This window comes from Eleginops maclovinus, chromosome 16 (assembly GCF_036324505.1).
Source record: "Eleginops maclovinus isolate JMC-PN-2008 ecotype Puerto Natales chromosome 16, JC_Emac_rtc_rv5, whole genome shotgun sequence".
In the NCBI taxonomy this organism is placed as follows: Eukaryota; Metazoa; Chordata; class Actinopteri; order Perciformes; family Eleginopidae; genus Eleginops; species Eleginops maclovinus.
Genome location: NC_086364.1, coordinates 8699214 through 8723818, shown reverse-complemented (window position 1 = coordinate 8723818; position 24605 = coordinate 8699214). Strand labels below are relative to the sequence as shown.

The window sequence follows — 24605 nt, the reverse complement described above, 5'->3', positions numbered from 1 at the left end:
ACAACCTATTCATTGTTTAACTCAATTTTGGAGGTCTTACATTTTATTAACGGTTTTATGGTTCAGAAATGTATGAACATGTACATACGTTATCAATAAATTGGCAAAGGATCTTTAGTTTAATGAAATGAGAATGCAACATTTGAAATATGAGTTACTTTTCCTACTTTTAAAATTTTTTTTAACCTACTTTTAACTTGAAACACATACACACATCTTAAAATTAGCACTCTGTGTCCTATTCTAACGTGTTTTTTTAAACACACATAGGTGGAGACCTGTGATGGCCTTGTTTCTCACAGGTTTTTTTTTTTGGAATCAGATTGTACTTTCGTCTGCCCTCATTAGCGTTGTGTGTATTTTCCATAGGGGTACCACTGTACTCTGCATATGCTGAGGGTACAAGAATGAAAACACACATAAACACTTCTCACACATAGACATAAATCACCAAACCCACAACCATGGGCACTCAGACAGGGGTCAAGACATGACTTGGGTCCTGATGTTTCCAAGAGATAGTGCTGCTGATCTGTTTTTACGGATGAGTGACTTGTCATGAAGATGGATGAATGATTCTGTCAAGTTTTGTATTATGAGCGCTGGCTTTATTTATTTCTGATGTGTCAGACACAAAACAGCAGCAAGTAACGCTGATGGTGACTATTTTTTTAAATATATGTCAGAAAAGTGGATAATTCCACAAGATTGTATTCTGGTTGGACTCTAAGATAGTTGATTATATTGGCCACCAGCTATGGGAACCTAATGTCCCCCTATACTGGTGCGGGAGCTGCTGTAAACAGGGCTATTAAAGCAGCTTGCTCTCAGGTGTCCTTACACTGGTATGACCTCCTGCTGGTGAAGGCCAATATCAGCTGAAAATAAGCCCAGCTGGGGAAGCCCAGACTGGGATCCCACCTCTGAAGATCTCCCCCCCATTGTTTACTTAACTGCTGTGTCCAAGACAGCTGATACAACCTGTTTGACCAGTCACACTTCAGAGTGGACTCACAAACAAACTCAGTTTATGACACAGACCAGGGGGTTATGGTAATGTTACAAAACCAAGTAACATAGATAGAATCGGAGGATGAAACCCTCTTTATTAGGGTTTATTAGAGCAGTGGGCAGCTATTGTGCAGCGCCCGGGGAGCAATGGGGAGGGGGGATTGGAGGTGTCCGGTGCCTTGCTCAAGGGCACCACAGCAGGGCCTAGGAGGTGAACTGGGACCTCTCCAAGTAGCAGTCCACCTTCCATATTTTCAAGTCTGTTCGGGGACTTGAACCGGCGACCCTACGATTCCCAGTCCAAGCCCCTACTGACTGAGCCACTGCTGGACTAACAGTACTAACAGTGGCTTCTGCTGAGGATCTTTGGTTTCTTTCCTAAAAGTAGTGTAAATTGATGCCACAATTGTGCTATTTCAACCTTTATTGTTTGAATTTTAGAGTTTCCTTCATATTTAACTGTGTTGTATGCCTCATTAGTCTTTGTTTTATCCACTCATATCCTGTACAGCATTTTTCACTTTTTAATGTCACGAAAATATGATAATATAGTAGGAGATCAATATGCATTTTGTTGTTCTCATTCTAGTCATATCCTCCATCTATTTTAAAAGGTTATTCCTCTGTGTTTGCCCGGTCAACACAACAGATACGCCTGTGAGCCATCTAAGCTTTCATCAGATTCTACTTTACCCTGTTAAAACAACAGTGATGCTTCTGTGTTGAAGTACCGGCACTAGTGCTGCAATTGTACTCTTGTTCATGAACACACACACACATGCTTACATACATTTTCAATGTTGATTCATTCACAGAGGAGACGTTATACACACAACGACAGCTCCACAAAGACAACAGCGCTGACACCTGCATCAAGTTTGAATACCGAACACAGCTGCAGCCTAGTGGATATGCATGGAGCTGAGACACTTTTGTTTCTCATGTTTGCTGCCAACAAGAGACCGCTCACACACACACAAATGCAGAGCCGCAACCAGTAATACACACACACCACTGGGTTGTGTTTCCCTCACGCAGCAGACAAGCCGCAGTTATTTAGTCTGCCTCCCAGTTTGTTTGCCCAATCTCTTCTCTTTTTTGTTGCTCTGCCTTGGGCTTTGTTTGATGCAAACTGCTGACTGTGGCAAATGACAATTGCAGCTGGGAGGATGATGAGTGAGGATGAAAAGGGTCACGCCGAGTGACAACATATGAAGGTGGCCAGGTTGGATAAACAGCAATGTTTCAGTGTATGTGCTCAAAAAGCGACCACTGAATGGTTCTCTACAAATTCAGTTCCAAGAGGACACTAGGAAATCACCCAAACTGACTTGGACATGAGTTTTCACACATTGGCTAGCATGTCCAAAGCAGTAATACAATGGTTGAATCTTAAGGTCAGCCATTTCTTAGAAGTTCTGCTGGCCCATTTCTACTATGGACGTCGTTCAACACATACATACACATACACGCTGAGGTATCTGGCCAGACATGCAAAACTGTGTCTTTCCCCTCCCCAGCTTAGGCCTTTGGAGCTCAGCTAGAGTAAAGTCCCCTTGGCAGCAAGGCAGCAGAACGGCTTGTCCTCTCCATACTGGGCCCCACTCCACTCAAAGCCTGCAGGTGGGGGTTGGGGCATCTGGGGGGCAGTGGATGGAAAGGATTATTTCTTATAAAAATTGTAGTGTAGGAAGTGTTAAAGACCAGTTGGCAATGATGTCATACTAAAAACTTTATTCATTGGTGGAATATACTACACGAAAAATCGAAAACTCCTCTGCTTGCTCTGGCCAAAGAGACAAAGAGGGATCATTGGTGCTGGGAGTAGATATTGTGCCTGGAGGTGAACTATTGGTGAAAAAGCCTAGCTACAGGCAAAGTCAATTGGGATTTTGTGGTATACAGTGTGTGAGTGAGACAGGATGTTTGGGGTAGGGGGAGGGTGCAGAAATAAAATACAGCCCTCCTCTTCGCAGGGTTCACCCTCTACATCCATGAATGTATGAGGTCACAGCACCTAGCAACAGCCTGGATGAAGTCCTAAAGGAAACATGAGACAACACACAGGCGGACATGTACATACACAGTTTATATAGTCGCATACATTTTCCTAAACACACCCAGACTATACTCAATTTGTTGACATGATATAATGTTGTTCCAAAGTTACAGAACAACAGTTTTGCTTCTTAGTGTGCGTGTGTCTTTATGACTGATGTGGTTTTTAGATGAAATCGCTCATTTATCTAGAAGGCAGAACACAACACATTTTTTGTCTATTCATATCAAAGATTACATTCCAAATAATTGTCTTTTGTGTCTTATTGTTCCTGATTCTTCTTTTGAGATTTCCTGTATACAATCGTTTTTTTTAAGCGTACAAGATCCCATGAGTGCTTGGCTGTATACTAGGGTAGGTTTCCTTGTAAAGACATCCAGAGACATACTCGCAAATTTAACCAAAGGGATAGAAGTTTACTCAGTTGCTCTGTGGAGGGCTGCTGCCCAGGCTGAGGTAAAGCAGTGGGCACTTTTTCCATATTCAGTAATTATACTGCTTGTACTGCTAAGAGCCACTCTCAAGGCTGATATCTAAACACAGGAAACACAAGCAAGGCTGAGAAGAGCTAGAATCCTTCACAAATAGCAGACCATCTTCTGTCATTTTACAAATCCTTTAGATATGTCCATCTTTCGGTCGTTCATGGTGACCAGCAATGCAACATCTCTGACATTGATTTGCACAGAAAGGTATGCATACTAATTTCTGCCTTCCTCTTAGCTTTGGATAAATATGCATAAATGTGCTTCTGTGCAAAAGAGCTCATGTGTAAATGCAAGCGCACACAGGAACAACTAATTCGGCACAGGTTTAGATTTGGGCAATGTGTCATCAATTCTGTACTCAGCATACTTTCACACAGTCAGCAGCCTAAAAATAGCTGAAGGACCTTGGCTCTCTGCCCAGCTTCCCTAACTGTCAATAAGTTATCTTCTCCTTGCACTAACACTAAACTTTAGTGCCTAAAGTACCACAACCATTAACCAAATACCACAAGTTAATTGTAAATTATTCAAAGCTGTACTGCTTTAAGTATGTGGTACTGTAAGCCAAATGTACAGGAATAAGTATAACTAGATTGCTTGCAACCGTTTAGAAATCCCAAACTAGGAAGATCAGGATGTGAACTGCAATAGTATCTTGGGACACCCTATCTGTGGTTTTTTTTCTTCCTTGATTTGAAAATACCAGACAACATGAGGGCGAATATCTGCTGTTTGTTTGCATTGTCAGTTGTTTTGTCTCCTCCCAGTTTTGGTGTCAGCTCTCCTGGCTTTTTATCTGTTTTAGTTGATTATTCAGAGCATTCAATCCACTATATTTCTTTCTGCCTTTCTGATTCTGGTGCAGCGCCTTCATACTTTTTGATGATGGTTACAGATAACACAGCTTTTTGTATTGTGACTCTAATGTTCATTTGTCCCCATGAAGAGGAATGTCTGCATTTCAAATTGCTCTTTGCTTATCTAAATAAAATAGGCGTACATCTGTAAAAAGAGCAATGATTATATGTTTCTTGGACAATTGCATTTTGAGGCCCATAGACATCAAACAGCTGTATTCAACTTTTTCTTGAAAAATCACTTACTGTAGATGTACCAAATCAGTCTTTGTGATTTCTTTCATACTGCTGTATAAGAATAGCTGTAATATGCTGTCAATATTGGATATACAGTCTAATGGTACCCAAGACAGATGCCTGAGGTATAGAATATCACTCAGCACATAAAACCTGAGATACCTCCTTCCAACACAATTATTCATCCATTGCACAAGTTGTGCTGGAAGTTTACGTGATGACAGGCTGAGCCAGTGTGCAAGAGTCCGGAGAGTTAGGGGTTACTGTAATGAAGCCGAGCAAGGGGAAAAGGAGGAATGCGAGGGGTTAACCGGGGCGAGAGGGTCAGAAATTGAACCTGGGAATGTTTTCTCCAGCCTGGCCTTCCCTTGACAAAAGCCTGTGTGCCACACAGTCCCCATGAACAGATGTGCCCACAGCCAGGGTTAGAAACACCTCCCTGTGGTGTCCCTGATACTAGTAAACACTGTTCCTGAACACAGACAGTACTGCACATGGCATCGATGAAGACTTAGCTGCATGACCAAAATCCTGTTCTCTTTTTATTTTATTAAGCCTGTGTGACTCTGTGCAGATGAAAGCAGATCTTCCAATTTCTCTATCATCCATTTCATTAAATGAATCTTCATTCATCATTTCATCCGCATGTCTGTCACAAACGATCCACATGCACAGCTGGATATTTCACAGTGGGAACTTCAGGTCAAGTGGTGCAGTAGTTAAAGGGCTCCCCATCCATATCCCATTACATGGGCCAACAGCCGTCAAACAGCAGTCCTGTGTTCACTAACCCATAGTCCAAATCTCTGCTGGACCTAAACACACTAGGCTTGTGGAAGAGGGGATGGTGGCCCGGCAGGATTAGGGTTAAGTTCAATACTAGACACAGCAGGGAGGAAATCCTGTCTGAGTCTTTGGTTAAGGGTCACTAGAGGTCAGTTCATATCCTAAATCCTTAGTTTGGGGTTGTCAGATAAACTTTGACCTTGGAAAGGTCTAGAGGGAAACTAGTAGTAGTTCACTCAAGACAGCGCAGCTGTTTTAAACAGAAAACAGAGACTGTTATTGAATCTTTTCGACATGTGCCTGCATACCACATTCAAAGCCTAGTTTTCAAAATAACTCCTTAAAAGCAGAAATCACAAAGTACTCGTAAAACAAATCATTACATTTGATGAACCATTACCAAAAGAACATGTAAAAAAAGAACATAACAAGCATTCAGCAGCTCAAATGTGAACATAAAGGGAGCTCCTCATTGGACAAGATTTCACATCCTTTTATGTTGAAAGTCAATCTGGTTCACCAACATAAGAGTGTTGCTATAATGTGGGTTTCAGTGGGATCCTGCAGGAAGTAACTCAAAGGGGAAAGAGTGGGAGACACGGCGACAGGCACAGAGTTAGTCAGGGAGAGAGAAATGGAGGGAACAGTGCATTGCTCTGCTCTGTCTCCAATCAACCTGACTTGTGTCTACTCTACTTCACTGTTTGAAACTCCACACGCCATTTCAACAAGCAATGTTGTGAGGAGTGCCAGAAATATAAAAAATATATATATCAAATAAAATCAATAATATGAAGGAAAAACTTGTATTAACACCATGGTCAAGATACGGTGAAGCATAAACATTATGCCAACTTTTTTGCTCATTAAGAACCCTATTATCTTTGTGCTTTAAAGGTAAATCAACTTTTTCTTGTTGTTTGCCATAACTGAGAAAATCTCACTGCTCCACAAGCATCAACCTGTTATATAAACCTTTTAATAATGTGTCTTTTATTCCAGATTCACACCTCTCCTCTGGCTCAAGGCTTATGTTCATACTCGGAGCCCAACCAAATAATTTGCCCTTCTCCTGATCTGGTGCTTCAACTTGACACACTGTATCAGGTTATCTTGTGTGTTTCCAAAAATGTGTTTGTGTGTGTGTGTGTGTGTGTGTGTGTGTGTGTGTGTGTGTGTGTGTGTGTGTGTGTGTGTGTGTGTGTGTGTGTGTGTGTGTGTGTGTGTGTGTGTGTGTGTGTGTGTGTGTGTGTGTGTGTGTGTGTGAGTGTTAATAGAGAATCATGTGTCATCTCCTGGAAAGAGGGTATTGGAAGGACAGAGGAGGGCACAGAGGAAGACAGTGAAAGACTACGGGAGAGTTTAAAAGACCAGCCATCATTGTAGTTTTTGTACTTGTTACTTTTTCACAGATTACACAAGACAAAAGCAGATTTTGAGGATTATGCTTATATGCTTTTTGTTCTGACTTCAGCTCTTTCTGAAAGCTTATATGGAGGGAAGGCTTTTCTCTTTTTTTATTTGACTAGCGTGGGTTGAGGGAGTGAGCTCTAAAAATAAAACATATGTTTCTCCAGGTCTGTGGGAGCAGGGGGCCCCCAGCGTATTGTTTTGGGATATGGGGGAGGATAGGGAGAATCTGGCTAGGAGAAAGATACTGCTGAGAGGATACAGACAGGGGAGAGCAGAGGGGCTGGGGCAGCTTTACTTTAAGATGAGTTAATAAAATATTCTCTGTTGCATACAATACTATGCCAATGTTGGAGAGGATATTGTAGTCATTAAATGCTATTCAGTTGCAAAAATGCTCTCCTTTCCTGTAACCAATGTAGGTTGAAATGTGGGGCAGATTGATTGTAACTTGTAAGGGTCTGTGTGTGTCTCAAATGGGGTGAAGGGCATTCAGGAATAGTGTCCATAATGCTGAGTACACCCTAACTGAAAAGATGCATCCAAGAGCCTTTTTATTGATTTACAAAACCCTCAGGGAACAAGAAGGATAAGGGGTTAAAGGAATCTCAAGGGGCAGTGCACTGCAAAACCATACAGTGCATGTGTGTGTGGGTTTGTGTGTGTGTGCATGTGTGTGTGTGTGTGTTTAATGGGAATAACTGAATGAAAGGAGCATATCCATCAAGCTAAAGTGGGAAGACCAGCAGCCAAGAGCTCTTCTTGGTGAGGAACGAGTTAAGGCCAGCTGACAGAGATGTGTGGGGGTTTGAACTGAGAAGGGGAAATGAAGGGATATTAAGGGGAGAAATAAGCATGAGCGCTGAGGGGGCTGGATATAACACAAGTCTAGATTTAGCACCAGTCCTTCTACCTCCTACTGCTGTGTCTTTGTAGGCTGTTCAGCAAAGTGGAAGAGGAAAAAGTGGGGGAGGAATGTGTGTGTGTGTGTGTGTGTGTGTGTGTGTGTGTGTGTGTGTGTGTGTGTGTGTGTGTGTGTGTGTGTGTGTGTGTGTGTGTGTGTGTGTGTGTGTGTGTGTGTGTGTGTGTGTGTGTGTGTGTGTGTGTGCAAGAAAGCAAGAAAAAGAGAGATAAGTAAGAGAAAAAAAGAATTGTGGAAAAGCAATAAAGAGAAAACATGAAAGAGCTGTTACCAAAAACTGGGTGTAATTAACAACATCATGGCACACTCAAATCTGATCTCCCTTAATAAAGGGTTTCAAAATTCAGTCATGTTGTATTGTCCATTCACAACTGATGGAATTCAAGTTGGAAGCAAAGTATAGTAAGCTGTAATAATTTAAAGTCTTATGCAAATATCATAGCACACTCACAACAGCGATGGGCCATAATGATATCATGTGAATATGTATAGTGAAATATCCTCCTCAAAAGCTATGATCAGTTCATTAAATATAATGCATGTTTATATTACTTAAACAACCCATCAGCTTATAGTAACAACATCTTTACTGTTTATGCAGCAATAACAATGATAATAACGAAAATCCAATAATATAATTATGAGTTTTTTAATTATAAAATAACAACATCAATACAATGTAACTTCTCTTACTGCTTAAAATTGCTTACTGCACTTGACTGAAACATTTAAATTCATGACTTTTACTTGTAGTTAGGCGTCAATTGCTAGTTTAACTTAAAATAATAATCCTACTTGTAAGATTATCTGAATACCTTCGACTATAAAGTTTTAAATTAGTTCAAGATTTTTTAAATAACTTTTTATTTTATAATTGAAAAAATGTTCTGATTTTCCAACACATAAAGACCTTTATTTAGCCTAATACTAAGCCAGGAGATTTAAAATAAGCATAATTTAAGTGTATTTGGTATTTACATTCCCTTTTGAGTATAGTTGCCTGTGTGAATCCTACAGCAGAAAAAATACCCTACTGATGAGGGCTACAGACTTCTTAATGAGTATTACCGGGACATCTGGATAATTTGATTACTATCATCTACAAAAAGACATGTGATGCATGGGCAGTTTGAAGGGGCGTATGCAATAGGCGTGTATTTCTGATGAGTGTCTGTTTCCAGCCAATCACAATGTCGACAGGCTGCCTGTGGGCGGAGTCGCCCCTCCCACACGATTCAGTCTCAGCTGCAGCATGCTTTTGTTCAAATTCAGAAGTCAGACACTCGGTAGGCGACTTTCCAGAGGTGCTCGTTTATTTTACACAGTAAATGTGTTTAGAAAACACTGACAGTATTTCTCTTTAGGTGCCTTCAACTTCATGTATTTTTAACGATTACTGCCATTTTCGGAAAAAAACAAATATTTGTGTTGCACTTTGTTCGTGTGAAGTTCTTCTAACAGGACAGCAAGGTGCAGCGAGGGAAGAAGGGAGTTTTTTTACTGAACCAGTTCTCTGTTGGTTTTGCTGGAGTACTACTGCTGTCATGTACAGTTCATGGACATAGTCTTTAACAGAAAGGAGAGAGAGTAAGCGTATGCACCTCGAGAGTAAGCTTCATCATCCTCGCTGGATATCTATGGAGAGGTTGTCCTGTATGCTCTCACGCAACTCTTGGAGTTACTTGCGGCCGAGACAGCACCGTGAATGTTGAATTCACCGACCTGGATAGCTGAAGACGACACACATAACCTCATTTGAATGCCTTTGCAAGGAGTTTGCTGGTTTTTGTGCTGCAGGCAGGGCTTTAATTTGCTCGGACGGGACTATGGGGAGAAAGAGGAGGAAGAGTCTTTTGAATTGCGCAACAAGGAGGACTTGACTCCCAATGGACGGGTAAAAACTCTTCACCTGCAGTACACTGCAATTCCTCTGCATGTATACTTTACATAGACAGCTCATACACATTTCCTAGTCTAGTGGTAACTGTAACAACGGTCCTGTATATCTTCTTGCAACTTGGCTTGGCTTCAGAAGCATTATATCAGTTGTGTGCAAACAGACATCAGTTCCTAATATGAATATTATTCCTTTTGAAAAGTAAATATGGATTGGAACTTCAAGGTATTCATGCAATCTGTGTATATTGCCCATATTTTGAAGTTGAACGCTACAGTGTTTTTGACTTTTTCTGTTGGAATTGTTAAACTGTGCAGTCCTAGACTCTATCACTGTTGAAGGACAGAGAATATGCTGCTGCTGTTTGCCAGCTTGGCTTTTAGGTTTTGCGCGTCCTGGAAGCTTGGGCAACATTGAGCAATAGCACATGCACACACAAACACGCACACACTCTAGCTGTAAAACCCAGTGTTGAAGCGATTCTGTGTGTTTGGCCTCCCCGCTCAATTGCAAATAAGACTGTGGCCTTGTCTTCTCTGTAATGTTAGTCATCTGATCAGGCGCAGAGAGTTCAGCATTGTCCACCCACTTGTGAGGGCGCATTGTTGCCTGGAATTGAGGTAGGCTTTATCTGTATGACCCAACGTACATCTCTTCATGTACAGCCTCTTAGAATATTCCACCTTTTCTATATATTTATTACTGTGTGCTATCCCCACATCAGATTCAGTCTTTATAAGGAACGTTTGCTGAGATGTGGTTTACCTTTGCAAGTTTAATTTCCATTATATTACATAATAACATAGTCCTAGTTATTCTGTGCTGCTGAGACGTGGTTTACACAAACAGCATGGCTTTGTAGGTGATGTAAATGAAAGTAATACCACCTGGGGCCACTACTTATAAAGCCTGATTGTCTATGAACTTGCCCATTTGTGTGCTTGCACCCAACAGTGTTGCGCCACAAAGATTTGCATGAAAACGTTGGGACCAGATATGTTTTACATGGTTTTTGCCTCAACAGAAGTAGCAGCCGCCAGATAAGAGCAACATCTGTTGCTCAGGGGTATCCAGAGAGGCGTTGGTGTAGCACTTTTCTTCTTGGCAAACATCCCTGTCTTGGTCATAATGTACCATCTGCCTGGCTATTGGCAGTCAAAGGAACCTAACTGTACTTCATATTTACAATCAATACAAGATCATTGTAGCATGTCTCAATGGAGACAGCTGATGGCCTTTTAAAGTGAGGCACAAAGATTTCCTCCTCTTTTAACTTCCCGGATCCCTCATCAAAATGCAACCTGTGCTCCATCTACAGAATAATGCTTCTCTTGGGAGACTTAGGTTAATGTTGGTTGATAGAATTGTCGATGTGTTGTTTGTATAGAACAGGCTCTATGAGAGGATGACTTTGATTAAGGGATTGCATTCTGGCCTGTCTCTTGAGAAGATAAGTTGAATAGCATACTACTACATTTTTACTGATAATCCTGAGTCCAGTTCAAATTTTTTTAAACTAGTGTAATTCTTACACAAGAAAAGGTCCAAAAACAAAGCTGCCCCTATCATTTTTGTTATAATCATATATATGACTTGTCTGAAGCTCATAATGCTTCTTTAGTGCTCTTTTATCCCTGGAGTGGTGTTACATCACTGATTACAGTTGTGGTTCCATTGATTTTTTGCTCATAAATCTTCATTAAGTATGATATACAACATACAGTATATTTCCTATTGAGGAAAATAATGTCTATTATGAGACAACTTAATTAACAGTAATCTGTTTGACAGTGTTTTAGTTACTTCGGACTTAAGTAAGTCCTTTGAACTAAACAAGTATTTTTATGTTATACATCCATATAGGTGTTAGACGTTATTGATGATCAATTCCCTGATGTAATGAGTGCAGGTCATCAATTCAATTCCATAAACCTGTTTCCTCTGGATATATGTCACTGGTTCATGCTGGCTTTTGTAGCTCATGTCAATAGTTCATGCTAAGCGCGTAATTAAAACCACAGCTGCACCACTCTAAGCCAATATCATCAGCTGACCCACTCTTAAACAACCCAATTGGTTGTGCACCCCCTCCCCTCAGAATATACAGATCTAACATATTCTGTTTGGCTTTCCATGGTGTTAACAGAGGGGGTTGGGCAGTGAGTCCCAGGGAAAAGCCCAATCAGGGCTACGTTACCTCGCTTACCCAGAGAACTCCATGTCATGGAGAGCTTGAGAAGCTACATTTTTAGAAAACGCCGGTCAGACCTCCCTGGGTGTATGTGTGTGTCTCATTTGGGCTTTGTAACACTGAAATACTCCATTTAGTAGGCCGCTGTTCAGTTATTGCCAGAGCTGACCGCAGTAACCCACAGGTCTGGTGGACTCTCCCTCGCTCAAGACATCCAAAACCTTCACCACGCTCTGCTGCGTTGTTGTCCAAAGCACTGCCAAAGGATCCCATGATGTGCAGCATCCACAGCACCAAAGCCATAGATGACACACTGTTCTTTGCCAGGACTCTTTCTCATTGAGGTTGGAATCATGAGTCAGTGCTGACGTTTGGGCAGGCTTTGCCCTTAAGAGCAAAGGGCCATGTCAGAACCCTTTCCCTGCATGTTTACAGTCCTCATTCAAAGAAACTGCTCTCCAACAGCTGCCCAAACAGTCATACTGAGCTGAATGCCCCCAGTGTTGGGACAGCAAGGCAGTAATTTTAGGAAAGGACATCCGTCATTCTTTCTTCTTCCCATGTTTATACAGTTTTTATGCAATGTCAATTCACGTTTACCAATAAACTACCACCACAGAGTGTTTAGGACTTTACAGTTGTAAGTGTGGGCCAGAGTACCGCACTGTATCCTGTTACTTGACAAATGTGCAGAGTCCGGCCTTGGTAAGAGCAGTTCCCCTTAACCGTCACTACCACCCTCTGTCTTCAGCGGTGTCATGGTACACTGGTTTATATTTGGTTTCCGTTGCGTCTCTGCCTCACCACCTCCAGGCCACACATCTGGTCTTCAGGCCGACACTGGCTGAGCCCAAGCATTTCCTCCTGGTTACTCAGCCTCCCAGGAGAGCTGAAAGGAGAGAGAGCAGACTAGAGGGGGAAAAGCGAGAGCGGAAGTCAGCCACGGAACGAACACATCACGGCATCTTTCCCTTTTTCCCTCCGTGCTCTGCTCTAGTCTGGAGTGATTCATCCCATGCCTGTCCAAAGGGAGAGCTTTTGCCAGGGCTCTGCATCGCACGCTATCCTTGTTCCCCATCCCACAGCCCATTAACTCTATTAGAAAGCAATTTTTTTCTGTAAATTGTCACATTTTCGTGTATAATTACTCAAAATATCCAAACCTAATTTACTTGACTCATTAGTTTATTGATCCTCTGACTACTCGTTAAAATTACAGCTTTGCAGTTGTTGATGTGATCAGCATTAATTTGTCATTTTCTTTTGCTGTTTTCTGTCTGAATTTTCTTCTCTGGAGCTGCTTGCTTGGTAAAGTAATTTATGGTTAACAGACAGGGGTATAGGGAGTTACCGCACACAAACTCTTTCATTAACATGTCGCTTTCTGACACAGTTCAGTTATTCCTGTTGGTCTGGTTTGACGTTAACAGTACCTCACCTTGAGTAAAACATTAATCAAATCTCAAACCTCATCTTTCCGACATTTGCCAGAATCCAACTACCTTTAAAATATAGCACAGATGCCATACTAACCTTTACATTTGCAGTTAATTTTTCCTAGATAAAAGAAGCAGTAGACTTATTTTATCATAGGACAAGGGCTATACTTAGGGCGGGTTTTCCCAGTTGTAAAGTGTGGTGGGTGAATTGAGAGGGGCCCAGAGCTGCCCTGGATACTGTTTCAGGTAGGCCAACACCCCTGAGTTGGGTCAGTTCAGCCACAGGAGCTGGCTCAAGGCTGTGGCTCAAAGAGACAACAAGTCCGGCCATGGGGACACACAGCGCTGCCCTGCACACCAGGGAATCAGTCCAAATTGCACACAGGCAAGCTCTGATGGGGTTTTCCAAGGTCAGGTTGAGGATCCAGGGGGCCTGGGCACTGTGAAAGGAAATCCTTTCCCATCTCCGCTTAACATGGGAGTCCTTGAATGAAAAGTGCATTGTTCGACCCATGAAATTAGATTTTACGTCTCTGCAGTCTCATTTGTGTTCACTAGAAGCATCAACCCAAGTTTCCATACAAAACTGGTGTCAAAAACAGAGGGAATGTGATTCGATATGAGCAGCTGGTTCACAGTCGAGATTACTTCCGTTATATCTAGCTATTAACTGTGACATAGCTGTGAAGATAAGACAATCTAGATATCTAGGTACATTTTCATTTTACTACACAAAGTGTTGTTTTCATACAAGCCCCCTCTAGAGGCTCTTTATTTTTCCCACTTGTTTTTAGCAAGCTATCAGCAAACTTGTGACACATGCAGATAGAAAATAAAGTCAAATGTTGCTGTTGTGAGTGCAATCTGAAAGACTGACGTTATATTTAAGTTAACAACCTTCTAAGAAAAACAAATGTTCTGAGAAAAACCCTTTTGGGGTTTACTGGTTGGGGTGCATGCTCCTATTACACAAATGATTCTTCTGTTCCCCACTTCTGTATTAAATGAGCCTGTTTTGAATGCTATATTTCTCCCTAGTAGCTCACTCCTTGCAAGTGAAAGCCAAGCATTACAGGAACAGAGCAGCTATGTGCTGAGACTGCCAGGAAGGGCTGTATGCTTTACTGTAGTGTGGCCACTGAAGGAAAACTATTGAAGGATCACTCAACCTGTTGACTAGTTCTAAGGAAAGGCTACTGTTTGAGTTGCATTATCATCTATTTACCCTATTCTCTCTCTTCTGTTCACAGAGTCCAGCTGAGGTGACTGTTTCTCAACCAACTCGCACAGCCAATGGAACAAATGGGTAAGGAATGAAAAAAAGCTGTGGTTTTTTTAACAGGCATTTTAGGAAGTAATAGTTCCTTATTTTACTCATATGCTTCCTCTGTGTGCTGGGGAGTTCTGTATCCTCCGGCAGGCACGTGTGTGTACAGGCCAATCCCTTGATTTACACTTAATCTGCACCTTGTATGCTTTCTCATGGGGCTCTGCTTATGTGCCTGACACATGTGCCTAACATCAGATCAATGCACATGCTCACATCAGACGCACATGCAAGTGAAACCAACTAACATGTATATTGATAGATGATCTTTGTCTTAAATTACATGGTTTTAATTTTAGGGAGCATCAGTGTAACTTTGATTGATTATGGATAATGTTAGTTTCCATTCATTAACCTCTTGCCTGGTGGAGGTTTGCCATTCAAAGCTTGGCTGTTGTTTTGGGCTGCATTGGCCTATAATATGTCAATCTTCAACATAGATGATTGGGACCAATCACTGGTAACTCTATCCCACTTCCAAATCCAATCACTTTGTTTGTTTTAAGGCTGAATACTCAAACTTCCCTTTACAAGGAACCTCTATGCCTCACACATAATACAATTCAAATGGTCATGTGGTTGACAAGTGAATGCTAGTGCCAATGAAAAGGAGTGATTCATGGAGGGCTGGATCCAGACGATTAGTGCAGGGCTGTGATCTCAGACAGTGATGTAGACAGGCTCTGCTCCATTCTGTCTCTGGCATCATGCCCTTATCACTCCCCCCGCCCCTATTCCCTCATCCACTATCTTTACTGTACGACTCAAAGGCAATGAGTCAGAAAGCTCTACTTGTTGGACTATCACACAATACTAATGCAGGGACGAGGGTCTGCTTCAGTTTCAACAAGAAGAGAGCTGAATCAGGAAGCAGGGTAGGGGAGCTGTGACATTTTTTACAGGCATACAGGATGTGCTGTCTCATGAAGCTTATAGGGAAAAAAGGAAGGGAAGATGGAAGGAGAAAGACAGGCTAACTAGACTGGGTGACTCAGGCCTACCTAAGCAGCACTCCCAGAAGAGGTGTGGCTCGGATGTGCGTGTGTGTGTCACTTCTACATTATATTGGAGGTGGCCTGAGGCCACATCGTACAATTAACTACAGGTTTTGAAGGGAGTGTGTTAAAAGCATTGCTGTAATCATCACACTGAGTGCAGAGATTAGAGAGAGTTGTGCTTGGTCATTACCTGGCCAATGACTGGACACGCCCGAAAGTTCAACTGTGTAGGGGTGCTGATAAGTCAGGGCATTGTTATGTAGTGAATGGTGCCCTATCCTTTTAATTTCAGTGTCAAATAACAGGCTGGACATCTCTAGTTATTGTACTTTAATTCAATTGAACATTCCAGAAAGAGATATTTATCTCAACTATTGATTTGAATAACTTCCCAGATGTGATGTTGATAAATAAGAGGAATTATGTACTCTAGTAGATTGAGGTTAATATGCTAATGCTCAAATAATTGGTCATGTTGCCGGCCATGATGGTTGGGGAGGGAGATAACTAAGCCCATTTGTTAAAACAGAGTGAAGGTTGCAGCCGCTTATCTGAGTGTGGGACAGTTCAGGGTTCTCCATAAATTCCTGGTTATAATGGGAGTATTATTTTAATGTGTTTTGTTTACGGTTTGCTTAAATTGTTTGTAAATATACATTATAACTTATGCTCAACCAAGAAAACACCATGCTTTGTTTTTGTTATGCACTTTGAGCTATCTAAAAGGATTTGTGTTACCCCAACATAGCTGCAGGGCACGTTCTACAGCACAGCTCTATTCATTATCAGTCATTTAATCATGTTTTTCTTATATAGTAAGAGTTACACACTTGCTCGCACAAAAGATAGTACATATTGGTGTACATTATCAGTAGGAGGGTGGAATGTTTTGGATGCTTTTATATATTCTATAGTATTTTATCTAAACAAATATTTTCGATTTGTTAGACAAAATTGACTTTTTTAAATCTGTGATAACTGACTCTGCACTGCATTTGGGTTGCAAGGGAATTTGTAATAAGTAACCTAAAATGGTTCTGCAGGTATACATTGTCTCATCTGTGTATCCAGAAACTCCAAATTTCAAGTAGGAAAATACCACAATTCAATGTTATATCAATCATACCACAACCCAGTGAATTATTAGCCCTTTAAATGGACTGATTTGTAACAGCAGAGAAGCTGGGAGCAACGTGATTCATATGTTAACATCAGTTTGGCCTATATGTCAGTAGTCCTATTATAGATTTGTTGTGTGTTTGCTCCGACCTCTCACAGTCACAGGCAGCATATTGAGTGGGTGATGGACATATCTGAGCAGGCAGACAGCATGGGGTCTCCCCTGTCTGTCTCTCAGTCAGCACAAAGTGCCAAGCAGCTTGCTCCCCCCTGCAGTGCTCACACTCAGATCTCTCTTACATCATCACAATTTTCTCATCCCCACTTTCTTGACTCTCAAATTCCTTCTCAGAGAGTACACACTGTACCAGAAGTAAAGTGGACACTTGAGGACAATCTCCCTTCTAACCATTTGTCCATCTGCTTTCTCATTAGTCCCCTTTCTGCTCAGTCAACTTTTGACAGTTTGTTTTAGTGAGGGCTGCAAAGAGACCAGAATGTATTAAGAGTGTGTGTGTAATCCAAAAGTGTAGGCATGAAATATTTGGGTGTATATGAAGAGATCAGTAGTGGGCCTCTGGTATTGACCTTTTGAGTGTCTTTCAGACTCTGTCAACCGTGCAAATATCACAAAACGGCCCAGTTTACAACATCAGAATGTTTTTATTCACATTTACAAGTTTCACAGTCAGACAAACTTTCTTCAAACTAAAAACTCACTTATTTTCAATCATAAAACGTATTGCTGATTAACACACTCCTTTAGTAACAAAGTAGATTTCCTGTCACACACACGCACCAACCCTCCTTCTTTCTCAAAACATTACTTTTTTTCCTCTCCCCTCTCCCTAGTCCAGAATTTCTTGGCAGTGGTCTCGAGTAAACAGTGTATTTTTAGCTGGAAGGTCATATAGGCCCAGTCTTAATCACCACATTCCCATTTTCCCACCAGCCCAACTTCAGCCATAGGCCCAAGAAGCCAGGCCAAGTAATGTGGGGGAGGGGATAAAGAGAGAGAGCAATGGATTTCTAAAAACGAAAACTGATTATTTATTGCTACAGTATGACCCACTATATTTTAATGAAGGTCGTCTTAGACAGTGGTATTTATCCTCGGTGCTCGTTCGGATGTCTCATAAACATGTAACTTGATATATGGCTGTAATTTTGTATACAGTTATATGGAACTGGACATCTAAAAAGGCAGCTGGTTTGAGGTCATATCTTTGAATGCCTTTTTGGACCCATCCAGACCTTTCATCCATCACATAAATCTCCAAGTGTTTCGGTGACGCATCCGCACAGAGGTTGTTTTTTGCAAATGTGCATGTTCTTGTGGTCACAAGGACCCGCTTTGTATGCTTGAACATGTCTCCACTGTTTCCACTATGGTCACTCAAGCCTGAGAGCAAGGACACTACTTTTATAACTTTAATTAGCGTCTTGGCGTTTTGATTAGACTCTGGAATTAAATAAATTACTCATCGCTCCAGCAGCCTCCATCAGACCGACACTCACAAACCAATCAACTCATTGTGCTGCTTATACTCTTTAAGTGTGTCACCATCAGTGTCACCATGAGGGCTGCACCGGATATGCTCATCATATGTGATGACCTTATTTCAGTATGAACTATTGGTCTCAGTCCATAAACTGTAGATTTGAGTCAAACTTTGCTGTGTTAACATATAGTAACCCTGGCTGCTTTGGGCATTTGACTGCAGCCTTACCAATATAGGCCAAACAATAATTGATTTATTGAATGCTCGCTACAGTTGCAGATTGGACTGATGTAGCTATAATGCCAACTTTGTGCGCATTGGCATCAAAATAACTTGGCTTCCTGCTGATAACAAGTTCACTATTAACTTCACCACAACACTTTTCTCAGAACTGTGTGGTGGTGTACAGAGTGTACATTGACAGCTCCCTGAATCTCTTGTTCACTTTGTGGCACATGTTGGGGTGGAACAACCAACACCTTTTATCTTATAAAGCTTTTTCAAAGTATGTTGAATTTGATGACCTCATGTCAATCTCCACCCAACTTGAGTGAAAAAATAAATATATGGTCAGTGATTATGGGGATGAGGTTGTGGTTTTTGACCTTCTTTATTCATGATAATAAGGAGTAATTTAGTTTTGCAAAAAAAGAAAAAAAAAACTACACATGTAGCTGAGGTTTACTTCTGTGTGCTTTCGGTTATTTGTTTCTTCCTGGTTCAGTCCTTTTAAAAAAAACAAAAACAAAAAGGAAACACTTCTTACACTCACTCCTTTATGTTGCGCTCTTTTATTTTCATCCAACAAGTTTAAAACTTAGTTGTCTGTAGTTCATCTCACATCTGAACTCTATATTATTTTGGTATCAGATGTATGGTTAGTACATATAGGAAACACATTTTGATGACTTCCAAATTTCTCGCTGTTTGCTTGCTGAACTGAGCTGACCTATGAGATCTGTACTGAGGATGTTTTCACTTTCATAGATAAATAATCTGGAAGGTGTTTTGTTCCCAATCCTACATATTTTCCATTAGAAGCAAGTTCACTTTTCTGTTTTTCTAAAAGAAAAAAAATCAGCTGTACAATGCAGTCATGCAGATTTCAAGCTTAAACATTAAAATGATGCTTTGTGTCTGCAGTAGAAAGAGAGGTGATGTCTGTAGCTGTCCACTAGCTCTATTCTCCATGCTGTCTAATCCCCATGTCAAATTGTTTCCTGCACTCCACAGGAAGTTACCCACTGAAGGCCCCACCTCACGGCTTTTGCTGGGGTTTCTGGGAATGTGGGGGTGGTAGCATTGTGGTATAGTATGGGTTAATGGAGTTGGGGGGGGGGGGGGGGTTTAGGGCTGCTGGACAGCCGTGGAGATCCAAAGCACAATCCTCAAACTGACTTTGCTTTGGCAGTGTCTAAATTCAAGGTCAGGCTAGTTTGTGCCGCTAAAGGTCAAAACCTGGGATTTAATTCTTATTCCTTCTTTACGAGGCTTTAAAGAAGTACTGATGTAGAGCTAAAAAGTATTTCACTGTTTTTAGCGTTGTGGCAAAGCCCAACGTTTCTTAGAAATCTTCACAAATGAAAGCCAAGTTTAATTTTAACCTCCAGGAATATTGCTCCAAGATTTATGACCATGTGTACCACATGCTGTTTTTAATAAACCATAACATTTAGAGTAGTGTCTTTAGGACTGCCTTTTCAAATCATGCAGCAGGTTACACCAGTTGTTTTCAACTTCTAAAGTTCATATTGGTGCATACTAAATTCAGAGTGTAAGGATTATTATTTATCAACCCTGACATTTTAAAAAGCATGCCCAACACAGACAGCTCTAATGTTATAATCATAAACACCACAGCAGTCTATATTCTTCAGTCGAGCCGTAGTTTTTCTATAGATCCTATTCCTCTCTCATTTTTCATGTCTGTCTGCATGCATGTCTCTGTTAAGTAGAAGGGGTTGTTAACAACCGCAAATAAGATACGTTGTTACATTTCTGTTTTAATTTTAATGCCTAATGGAGGCAGAGACTGTCTGAGGTCCCTGAAGGCTGCTGTGGCAGACGAGCCGGGTTAGTTATACAGACTGACTAAGTATAATGTGACAGGATCCTCCTGACTCTCTCCTTCTCACTTCTGTTCTCCAGTGATGTCCTGAACCAGGATTCTACATTCACATGCAGAAAAACTGGCTCCCAATATAGAGTTTCACTACGTCTGAGTATTAGCTTAAATTAGAGACTGGTGCCTGTCTGTTAAGAACTAAAACAGATAATACATTTGATATTTTTAGGCATATGTATAACAGTCTTATTGCAATACTTAATTCAGGATCAAATATGATTGCGGTTAAGAAAATATGATTAAATTGACGTATATGACGTAAATTATGATTACGTATATTGCGATAAATACCCTTGTATTACTTCTTGTCAACCTCTCTTTTATCTAATAAGATAAAGTTTTCAGTCGATTCCTCATAATTCTTTTTTTGTTTTTTTTGTTGCAGCAAATCAATATTGTCAAGCAGGTAGACTGTCTTAGTCTGTGATAAAAAAATCATGTAGTCATACATGATGCATGTAAATGATGCATTCACCTGATACAGTCTACACCTTACAACTAATCTTAATTCAAACATTTAGTGTTTCAAGTTATATTTGCTATATAGTTGGTTTATATCGTGATGGATTGCTTCTTGGCAATACTAAGCAGTTTGAATTTTTCCACTACCCTCTATACTGTGCAATATTTGAGGGTAATGTCACAGAGGTCAACATGATAAAGCATGCTACAGAAAGGAATAAGTCAATGCACACAAAAGGAAAGGAAATGGCCTTTGGAGTCGTGTAAGCTGAGTCAAAGCAGATAAGGCTATATTCAGACTCATTGATTATTGCTGACTTCCGCGAGGAGCAACCTTCCGGAATTATCAGATCAATAAGGATGTGAATCAGCTAGCAAAGGAGAAGGTAACAGGAGGGCAATGACCCCAGCACGAGGAGGACTGGAAGGAAGGAGGGGTTTGACATGCTGTGCCTCACATGCTAGTTAAGTCAAGGGAATGGAGAAAATAAAAAGTAATTAATAGATAAATAAATGAGCAGAAATAAAACCTACAAACAATCTAATGGACTGGAATGGGCCTTGGCATGAGATAACAAAGTCTGAATTTTCCACAATATTGCCTGACCAGATGTCAAACCTTCATGTTATGTTAAGGAAGCTGCAAAGGTCTTTCGGAGGCTTCAACAGATTTACAGATGTTGTTTTTAGTTTGTTATCTTTTTTAACAATGTTTAATTTTAACAAACAATATACAAAACTAAAAAATCCCACCCTAAAATAACAACGAATGCTAAAAGATATTGAAATTAAATTAAAAGCAAGACAGAATATTTGATTTACAGATGTTTTTGATGGATCTGGTTTTAACTATCTGAGGCTGTGACTTCTTGAACCTTCTGCCTTTCTCTGATCGGAGTGAGCTGGCTGGCTGGGAGTCGGGCCGGCGTCGCTCTGTCACGTTTATTTTAAGTCGCCCGCTCGGCGCGGTGGCCAAAGTGATAAAAGAGGGACGAGCTGTCCACAGTGGCGTGGTATGTATCAGTGTGTGTTTGTGAGCTTGCGTGCTGCTAGGGAGGGAAACTCGGAGAACGCTGGAGGACAGATATTCATGGCACTTCTTCCAGTCCCCCATGTGTGACCCCCACCTGAGAGTATTATAGAGGCCTGTAGTTGGCAGAGTCTCATATGGGGGAGGCGGGGTGAGGGGTTCACAGCCAACTGTGTTTCTGCAGGCCAATTAGCTATCCAATGGGAGGGAGTAGTCAGGGGAAGACTTTGAGTTGAGAGAGAACCAGAGTTATTTACATTCTCCTCTGTTCCTCTACCCAGGCACACTGTCTCAGAGGGGTCAGAAGAGATGAAGACCCTGATCATCGAGAAGAATAAGATGGGCCTGGAGGAAGATCCCGAACTGCTGGTCAAAGGTAAGTCACATGAAAACATCTTTACTCTGGTCTTCCTTCAACTGAAGGACAACTGCTATGTTCTCTGTTTGATTGTCACTTGTTGAAGCGAACATGGTAAACATTCATTGGTTCCAGCTTCTTAAATACATGCATTTTTTCTCTCTCTCTTTTACATTTAAATTGAATATTTTGAATATGCAAAACATACAATTTAAAAATATCACATTGGAAATTGTGATTGGCGTTTTAAAAAAAAAAAAATGTATTTCACTGACTACTTTAATTTTGTCTTCAGTTATTAAATTGGGTAGGATCTTGCTGTTTTCAGTAAGTATATTATATATTTCATTAACCTAATTATCTCCTGATAAGTAATGTCACAGCCACATGTGGCACAGCTGCTCTCCCCCCCCCCCCCGCCTGCTGTGATATCACTAGCACCAGCTTGGGTGTCTGATGCTTTTGAGGAATGATCTCATAGGATATTTCTGTGTGATCTTATTTTCTTATTTTTACTTTTTTGTTTGTCCTGCTACTCTCAGAGAGTAAATGCCAGCACTTGGATAAATTACGTCCTGTTTAGAATGGCGGCAGTCAGATTGCCTAATTCTGACAGCAGTTACTATGCACCCTTGGCTAGTGCCCCTCCCTCACTGCTCTCTCCTCTTTGTCTGGTCTTACTGTTTGAGGAGAAACGTTTTCTTTGACGACATAGAATGTCTACTTTCCCAGGGCCATTGATGATGATGATGACAGTTTTTGACCTCATCCTCTATCCGACCACACTATTACAGCCACACCACACCACAACACCTCAGGGCCCGAGACCATCCTTCTCATTTATTTGTGTGTACTGCAGAAGGATATGTTTTCAACAGTGTCTCCATTAAGGCTAAGTGTGTTTACTTTTTTTCAGCAGGACGTCCTTAGGCTACATGGCGTTAATATGGCCCCGTATCTATAATAGGGCACAAACATTGCGGATGCAGATTGATGATGGGAGGGAGCATTATAAAGGCCATTGAGTGTTGACGAGAGAGATGATAAGACGGTGGCTTATTGATATACCCTTGTCGACCCGGTTAAAATAAGCTGCTCCTAACATGATGCAGAACTTGTCATAGTCAGTATGATCAAATTTAGTTACAGTTTTCTTACATCAGATTAAAGTTTAAGTCTGATTTTGTGATTTAAAACATTGAAAATGCAATGTCTTCTTTTGAAGTGCAAAAGCCATACAATCCATAATTCTGTCTGTCTGTCTGGCTGATTATTGACATCTTTTGCATACTGTGTATGCCTGCAGATTTGTGAATGAAAGAAATGAAAATTTAGCTTTTTGAAGTGAGATGTGCTTATTTCATTTGCATGGTTAATGTTTCATTATAATATCATTTAAATACTCGTGCAAAAACAGTCAGTACTAAAGACAGGAGGGTTGCAGTCGAGCAATGGAAATGCACAGAGAGAGATTGTTTGCACAATCTGGGTCTGAAGGGGGCAGGGCATTTGGGGTCAGGGGTCACAAATGAAACAAATTAAGGGCGAGCCGTGGCCCCCAGGGGAGACATTAGCAGGCCACAAAGATTGGATCCAGATGGGAGACCAGGAGAGGGATGTACAGGGGACTGTGCTCCTTTTTATCCCTCTTTTTGTCTCTCTACTGTTTTTCTTGTTCTTATCGCCCTGTTTAAAGTTTCCAAAAGAGCAGCATCTGTTGGACGTCTCGTGCCTGTGACTGAGGCATCATGGTAGCAGGCATGCCCTTCTCTCAAGGTCTCTCACCTAGTCAGCTTGTCTGTATCCCCAGTGCACATCCAACCTGTCAGCAGGCTCAGCCCGACTTACCTCATGCTTTTTATTTATCCGTTTCACATTAGATTTAGATGCTGTGCTGCTCTGATGTGGTGTTAAGTACCTCCAGGGTTGTTGCTTTAGGCTATATTGGGTGGGTTTATGGTGGGTTCAGACCTTCTACTTATATCATATAGAAGCATTCTTAAACAGGAAACATAGCCTGAGAGGCTGAGCCTTTGCCCCCCTCCTCTCTTTTTATTTTTATTTTTGAGTAGCAGTAAGGCAGTGGAGTCCCTGCACTGCCTGGGAAAACCACTTTGAGGCAAGGATAAAAAAACGGGGTTAGAAAAGAAATGGTAGAGATGAAAGTAAACAGTGAGAGCAGAGGGAAGAAGGGAACAGGCGGGATGATTGCAGTCCGACAGGTGGCACGCAGCTTGCTAATCACAGAGGAAGCTGTGAGGCTGGCGTGGCGTCATTGCAGTTTTCACAGGGAAGGAAGCTAAAGGTACACTGCCTAATTGTTCCTTTAAAACCACTCTTAATATGCATGCACAGGCCATGAGCACACGTGCACAGCCAGCCCACAA

At 41.2% G+C, this 24605-nt stretch overlaps 1 protein-coding gene across 1 annotated transcript in view; it reads left to right on the top strand.

Moving 5' to 3' along the window:
• Positions 1-9052: 9052 nt before the first annotated feature.
• The window catches only part of plekhh3 (pleckstrin homology, MyTH4 and FERM domain containing H3), a 30499-nt gene continuing 14946 nt past the window's right edge, over positions 9053-24605 (top strand). The window contains exons 1-3 of the mRNA XM_063904531.1: positions 9053-9664; positions 14548-14603; positions 22142-22236. Of these exons, the coding sequence (XP_063760601.1) occupies positions 9530-9664; positions 14548-14603; positions 22142-22236 (286 nt within the window). The 5' untranslated portion in view covers positions 9053-9529. The remainder of the gene's footprint in view (positions 9665-14547; positions 14604-22141; positions 22237-24605) is intronic.